This window comes from Quercus suber, unplaced genomic scaffold (assembly GCF_002906115.3).
Source record: "Quercus suber isolate HL8 unplaced genomic scaffold, Cork oak 2.0 scaffold_445, whole genome shotgun sequence".
Taxonomy (NCBI): domain Eukaryota; kingdom Viridiplantae; phylum Streptophyta; class Magnoliopsida; order Fagales; family Fagaceae; genus Quercus; species Quercus suber.
Genome location: NW_027069896.1, coordinates 182,337 through 190,629, shown reverse-complemented (window position 1 = coordinate 190,629; position 8,293 = coordinate 182,337). Strand labels below are relative to the sequence as shown.

Genomic DNA, 8,293 nt, shown 5'->3' with positions numbered 1-8,293 from the left:
AGCTACTGCAGAGGCTGCCATTCTGAGGCTTCTCTTTCTTGAATTCTAAGATTCAAGGTGACAAAGACGATTGAAGAGAAATAGATATTGATTCACTGGATTTGGATCTATAGATCTTTAGAATTAGATTTGAACAAAAAAGAGTGTTTTTGTTTTTCTTTGGAAAAGGGAGAAGAAAAGAGTAAAGCGAACGAAGATATATATATATATATATATTAGGTTGTCCAAAAGATACAAAAAGTGTAACTGGAGTCTAGAATAAAAAAAAAAATGATTATGTAAACAATATTTTCTCGACATATTCTTAGTAACAGGGTTTTATTGGCTATTAATATTCATATTAGTTTGTAACTTTATGTATATGCATGGATATACTTAAATACTATTGATAGTCATTCTTATAGTCTGTCAACTCTTTAAAAAGTTTTGTAAAAATATTATTAGGTATAAAATGTAAACTGTCCTTGTTTATTTATTTATTTTATTTATTTTATTACTTCTTAATTTTTGCTATTGTGAAACACTTTTTTTTAGGAATCATTTATTGTAGATTATTTGATTTTTGTACTCAATAATTCACTTAGAGATATATTTATAATGTGGTCTCACATTTGATTCTAAAATTAGGAAGTAATATTTTCTCTAAAAATAAATAATTTAAGACACATGGCATAAAATTAGACTCTAGTTTGAAATTCTAATTGAACTTTTTCTAAGTTTTGCCTATTAATATATACTAGCTTGTAACCCGTGCAAATGCATGGAAATTTTATTTAAAATTTTTTATAATTTTGTTGTTGCATTTTTATAGCATGTCAAAAGTATTTTTCCTTTTTATATAACATCATCAAAAGTAAATCAAATCATACTTCATCATAGTAACATAGATTAACAAATTGTTAACATATAGGAAGTAATCAATTCATTCACTTTTTTGCTTAGAAGTATAAGGACATCAATGTTCTACTACATATAATTTAATATAGAAGCATGCAAGTCAAAAACACATATAGAATTGTATTAAAACCAAATGAAAACAAGCAATGCTAATTATGAGTAGAGAATTATCACTCAACTCCAACTCCATCTCAGTATCCAACCGTCTATCATAGCCAAGAATGTGTGCAAGATAGACAAATAAATACAATTAAGTCTTGTGAAACAATATATATATATATGTGTGTGTGTGTGTGTGTGTGTGTGTCACCTTTTTTCAAAATCGTTAAGGTGACAAGTTGTAATTGGTGTATAATAAAAATGGTGTCAACATCTTAGCAGGGGCACATGGAAACTTGACACCTCAACAAGTTGCAAAACTTTTTGTGTTTTTAGTCACAACAACTACAGCATATTAGTCTCAGAATTTCAGGGCCATCTAATGTATTATGACATTCATAATAGAGTGACTAAATTTTAAAATTATCGTTACTCTACTGCAACCCTCAGACCCTAAACAAAATATATGACACTATGCACAGACATGGGCGAAGTTTTTATCTTTCTAGCATTGCTTAAAAACTATAATGAAAAATAGAATAGAAATGAATGATTAGTAATAAAAGTAGCATAGATGAAACAAGCAAATAAGAGTAAGGTTAATAGTATAAGTAGCAAAGAATTGGGAGTGCTTAACGGTTAACTAACAGTAAATGAAAATAGGATCCCAAAATGAGAAGAAAAGGGGGCACGTACCTTCATCCCAGTGAAGACCAAGCCAAGAGAGATCTCGCAAGAGGACATCCTCAGATTGTTTAGTGGATCTCTCCAAGTCAGTGTCTTCAATTCTCAACACAAATTTGCCACCTTTGGACCTTGCGAACAAGTAATTGAAGAGCTAATCGTTAAGGTGACAAGTTGTAATTGGTGTATAATAAAAATGGTGTCAACATCTTAGCAGGGGCACATGGAAACTTGACACCTCAACAAGTTGCAAAACTTTTTGTGTTTTTAGTCACAACAACTACAGCATATTAGTCTCAGAATTTCAGGGCCATCTAATGTATTATGACATTCATAATAGAGTGACTAAATTTTAAAATTATCGTTACTCTACTGCAACCCTCAGACCCTAAACAAAATATATGACACTATGCACAGACATGGGCGAAGTTTTTATCTTTCTAGCATTGCTTAAAAACTATAATGAAAAATAGAATAGAAATGAATGATTAGTAATAAAAGTAGCATAGATGAAACAAGCAAATAAGAGTAAGGTTAATAGTATAAGTAGCAAAGAATTGGGAGTGCTTAACGGTTAACTAACAGTAAATGAAAATAGGATCCCAAAATGAGAAGAAAAGGGGGCACGTACCTTCATCCCAGTGAAGACCAAGCCAAGAGAGATCTCGCAAGAGGACATCCTCAGATTGTTTAGTGGATCTCTCCAAGTCAGTGTCTTCAATTCTCAACACAAATTTGCCACCTTTGGACCTTGCGAACAAGTAATTGAAGAGCGCAGTTTGAGCTCCACCCACGTGGAGGTCGAAGGAGCAAAACGCACACGGACTACTTTTTCTTTATCCTTTGCTGAGATTGACAAACTCCTGCTGCTATTGCGAAACCGTTTGTGAAAAAAAAAAAAGAGACAGGATTGACGAAAAATGGAAGGAGCAGCAACATCGAGAATTATACTAATCCTCCTCATCTAGGACGGCGTTGTTCTTATGAAGGTCTTCGTTGCCATTGTTCTCAATCTCAAGACCAAAATTGGAATTTAACCAAGATTTCCCAACTATCTAGTTAATAAGCTACGGTCTCAAATTATATTTTTTACTAGCATCTCGAGTCTAAGAGGTTCGATTTTGGACTATAAATTGAGTATTTGAGGGTTGGTTTTCATGTCCTGATCGGGTTTGAGATGACACTTTTTTCATGTGGCGTCCACCTATAAATTGAGTTTCTAAGACTCAATTTACATCTAATATTTTCAAATATTTTCAAGTGTCTAGAGACCCAGACCTAGTTCTTCTCCCACTCTCCTTTCTTAAACTTCCAAAGTCCCAAAAAAGCCAAGAACAAAATCCAAAATAAAAACTGATCGAATCGGAAACCCAAACCCAAAAATCAAAAAATACACTTTGACCACCGCCTGGGTGCTTGCTCATTCCCAAGTGCAGGAGATCGTAGCAATATAATTCTCGGAGTATTGAGGTCGAACCACAAAAAGCAGGGTAAATTCAAAGACAATATAATTAAATAACAATTTGGGTGAAGAAGAAAAATACTTTTGCTTGGTAAGTGTTAATAAAAATAATAATAAAAACTTATTTAAATCAATAATGTAAATACTAGAGCATCAGGGTGTTTCCCTATATCGATATGAGATTCTTTGTGATCTAAGAAAATATATATTTCATAATTGATTGTTCTTATACAATTAAAAACTTATGATTAGGTTGAACTGAGACAATTCAAGAACGCATGATAACCTCGATTAATAATGTGGTTAGAAAAGTTTTCAGAAAAATCCATTCACTTTAAAACCTGATTTCTATTTGAAACTATTAGAAATTCCGCTAAACAATAAGAAAAACATGATTGGACTTATTGAAAGCATGGAAGAACTAATACATCAAAATAAATCTAATTGAACAATCAAATATGTTATTGATAAAATCTTAAAAAGAATCACATTGAATATTCATACCGCGTAGAAGAAACATACCCCTAGCCCTAGCAAAGAGTTTAGGCTGCCATTAGAGAAAGGAAAATACAAGTTTTTCTCTGCCAAAATTTGTTCTCCCAGCCTCCCTTCTAAAACCCTATGTCTAAGTGTCCAAAGAAAATAAAACTTTTACTATTTTAATTTCCGTCCAGGTTTACAACAGTAACTTGTGAGTTAATTTCGGCCTTCCAAAGTTGAGAATTTGGAAAAACTCAAAACAGGAAAGTTGTTGATATTTAAGTTACGGTTCCAACCCATCTAGTCTTGTGTCAATTGGATTTTTGAGGAGAGATATACGCCCAAAATACTGATCAGTACTCAAATCAGTTTTTTCCTTTTCAGATTCTGCCTCTTTGATTTCTTTCTTTATTTGAAGCTTCCAATCATGGTAGACAATCCAAGCACTCCAGCTGCACCTCCTTTGACATTTAAGCATGGTCATTTAGCTCCACTTTAATTCTAGTTTGGCCTCCATTTTCTAACAAATTCCTGTAAACTTATCTTTCTCACATGATTTCCTGAAAGTAGAAAATTACACACAATGAATAGCATCTTATTCAAGAAATTATGTAAAGATAAATAATAGGGACTAATGCAAATCATGACTTAATTATACAAATTGAGCATAGTAATAAGGAGATAACGCCCACATAAATATATAACAAGTACACATTTTAAGGCGTTATTACACCCTCCAACTTAAATCTTGCTAGTCCCTAGCAATCCACAAAGCACCCATGTCTACTAAAAGTGAAAAATTAAAACTAAAATACAAGCCACTTTCGTAGGCTACACGACTGCACTTCCCATGTGCAACAAGTCTTTGAACCCCTAGGTCACCCTAGTGGACGAGTTTACTCTCGTGAGGGTTTGCAGTGACTCTACCCACAAAAGTCAAAGGTTTCCTGAAAATTCCTGCAGCAAATGTTAGTCTGCTTTATCATTATATCATACAAATGAACTTTCAATTTTTGAGTTGGGATACTATTCATCATATTAAAGAGCTTTCACTAGCTTCACTTTTGGAGTGTTTGTGTGCATAGCCCATCCAATCAAATTGGCTTTTCCAAACATGCATAGACTAAGAATAATCTAGATTAGAGTCTCTACTCCAAAAGCTCTCTTAAGTCATCAACACTCTGAAAGAACACACATAGAAGTAATGGTTTCTCTCTTCAAATCACATGTGAACAAAAAGGAAAGAAGAAGTTTTAAGAATATCACACGTGTATACAAAAACAGCCGCTAAAACAACGGGAAAAGATCTCTTGGGAAGGATGTTGAATTCTTGGAAACATGAGGTTAATACAATTCTCATCCCTAGTTTTTATTCCAAACACACACCAGCCATGCACCTTTAGGATCAAGTAGGACTTTAGGCTCAATGGTAGTATAATCTTTTGGCTAGGTAAAGGCAAACTGCTCTCTTTGAAATATGAGGTATATGAATCAAATGCAGAAAATTCAAGCCAAACCCAACTCATAGTAGTAACAACCAACTTGAATCAAAACAAACTTTACTCAACCATATAACTCTTCTAAAATACATGAAAGATGTATAAGACACCAATGATTTATATGTATGTCTTCTCTTTCTTTTTCTTTCTTTCTTTTTTATTTTTTTTCTTCTTCTTTTGGATTTTTTTTTTTTGAAAGAAAAGAGAGACAATGGTGGTATCTAAACACATCAATTGCTCAAAACTTGAACCCCCAAGAGAACACCCATAAACAAAAATGTTTTGTGGTATTGTGAAAATATTTCTCATGGCTCAAATGATGGTGACAATGGTTAATGTAAAGGTAGGCTGAATATTTGTTTAGCTGGTGCCAAAAGATTGATGGCCTTAAGCTCTCATCTCCTAAAATTCCACATAAACTAGCATGCCTAAGGACAAAAATAAGTAAGATCATGGTATATCTCCCCATAATGTTTCCAGTAGTCAACCAAAAAACATATAGAGATCTTTTACAAAAACTGAAGCACATGAGAGAAATTTAAGAGTTCAAACAAAGATATACTCTCACAAAGAAAAGTAAGGCTCAAGAACTCTCCTATGGGTTGAGTTTCAGCTTATATCTAGTTTGTTCATGATCCATGCATATCCAACATCCAACCGTCCGCTAACCTGGCTATTGTGCTCAAAAGTTTCCAATTGTGCTCTTCATGAAAGAGTCTTAATATAACAAATAGTATAACCAACTCAGTATTATTCATTCCATCACTTGATATAAAAATAAAGCTTATAGCTCTTCTGCATTCAAATTCAAAGGTTTTTTTTTTTTTTTTTTTAATTGAAAAGTTGCAACCAAAAAGAAAGGAAAAAAAAAATCATGCAAGGTGCAACAAAATGTGTACACCTCTCCCCCCAACTAAAATATTGCATTGTTCTCAATATATCAAAGCCAAAATAAATTCAAGTATAAAGGGAAGGAGTTACCTTAAGCATTTGAATTTTTTTTTTTTTTTGAAATTTCTTTCACACCTGCAAATGTTAGCTCGCAAAAGAAAAATAATAACAAAAAAAAAAAAAAAAAACCATAAAAAAAAACAAAAACAAAAGGCAAAAAGAAAAAAAAAAATTAAAACAAATATGGTACAACTTCAGAAGGCTTTTTCAAAGTTTACGTAGCATCGCAATAGGCAGGGATCTCTAGTGACATAGTCTCCTCCTCAGATATAACTCCCCCTAAGAATGGTTTTAACCTTTGTCCATTTATTTTCAAAATCCTACCATTTCTAGTGTCCTCAACTACTACAGCTCCATGGTTAAACACTTCCCTTATAATGAAAGGGCCATCCCACCTAGGTTTAAACTTACCTGGGCCTAAATATGCATATTTAAGATCACCTGGCAGCAGCTTAAGCTCCAGCTGTGGTGCCTCTTCACTTGAATGCATGAGCTTTTTTCCATTTTCTAGTAGCTCCTTAAAGCAAGGCTTCCATCCTTTATTAATTGCCATCATCTGTTGTTCTTCCAAAATCTATGAGGAATCCAACAAAGAAAAATTTTCAAATATATGAATATCACATTCTAAATCATAAGAAGCAACAAAATTATTAAGAAGAGTTTCCAAAGGATCAGAAAAACAATTCTTATCAAACTCTTCTTGAACCACCGCCCTCATGAGGTTCACATAAGCACAGTCATCATCCTCATGTGGTTGTTTAGCCACATGAAATATGTTTAGCTCCAAAGTCATGGAACCAAAAGTGAGTTGCATCCTTCCATTCCTGCAATTAATTAAAGCATTAGCTGTGGCAAGAAAAGGTCTACCCAAAATAATAGGGGTATGAACACTAGGATGTAAAACAGACTGGTAATCTAGAACAATAAAATCAACAGGATAATAAAATTGTTCAATTTTCACCAACACATCCTCAACAATCCCTCTCGGTTCCCTTACAGAGCGATTAGCCAACTGTAAAGTTATTGAAGTAGGTTTCAACTCACCAAGTCCAAGTTTTTGATATACACTGAAAGGGATCAAATTAACACTTGCCCCAAGATCTAGCAATGCATGCTCCATGATGTAATCTCCAATAGTACAAGAGATCGTAGGACAACCTGGATCCTTATACTTTGGTGGGGTCTTATGTTGAATAACTGCACTTACCTGTTCTGTTAGGAATGCGGTCTTCTTCACATGATGCTTTCTCTTGATGGTGCATAGATCCTTAATTACCTTGGCATATGCAGGCACTTGCTTGATAACATGCAATAATGGCAAATTTATCTTGACTTGATGCAAATGCTCTAATATCTCAGATGCGGTGTCCAATTTCCTAGGTAATTTTAAGGCTTGTGGAAATGGTGGAGGGATTGGGCATTGTTCAATTTCACCAAATTCAAGTGACTCAGTTTCATCCTTCTCTTTTTCAACTGGGGTCTCCTTAGATTTCTTAGTTACTAAAGGGGAACTTTTATCAATCTCTTTACCACTCCTCAAAATGGTCACAGCTTTTACTTCCTCATGTTTATCCTTAGAGCCAATTTTTAGATTTTGATTGATGGGATTGGGTTGAGTTTGGGAAGGAAGCTTCCCTCTCTCTATCCCACTCAATGAATTTGTAAGCCTAGTTATATGACTCTTGGTCTCTCTTACCTCTTCATCTAGCCTAGTGAGCATGGATTCAAACTTTTGATTTTGTTCACTTTGCCTTTGGATGAAAGTACTAAGTGCATCCTCCAAGGAAGTTCTAGATGATGATGATGCATGTGGTGAATTAAAATTCCTTGGAGCAGGAGGATTCAACACATTGTCACTCTTATAACTCAAATACGGATGGTTTCGCATATTTGGGTTATAATTGTTAGAATATGAAGAATTATTTGGCCAATATGAATTAAATGCATGTACTTGTTCTTTTGGCACATTTAAGAATTATGAAAGTGATGCACATTCATTTGTATCATGATTTATCTCATGACAAATTTTACACACCGCCATTGGGTCCTCTCTAAAGGTAGCACTAACACTCCTACTTCCTTTCATTTTAAGTGCCTCAATTTCTTTAGTTAACATGCTAATTTTTGCACTCATGTTATCATCTTCCCTCAACTTAAAAACACTTCCATTAGAAGTGGTAGTGTTAGTTCTAGTCCTATTAGTGGAGTCCATAGGGCTAGG

General features: G+C 33.9%; 1 protein-coding gene across 1 annotated transcript; it reads right to left on the bottom strand.

Moving 5' to 3' along the window:
- Positions 1–6,646: 6,646 nt before the first annotated feature.
- Positions 6,647–7,960, bottom strand: LOC112015634 (uncharacterized). Its single transcript, XM_024048064.2, has one exon. It carries the CDS (start codon positions 7,958–7,960, stop codon positions 6,647–6,649), a length of 1,314 nt encoding a protein of 437 aa, XP_023903832.2.
- Between the last annotated feature and the right edge of the window lie 333 nt (positions 7,961–8,293).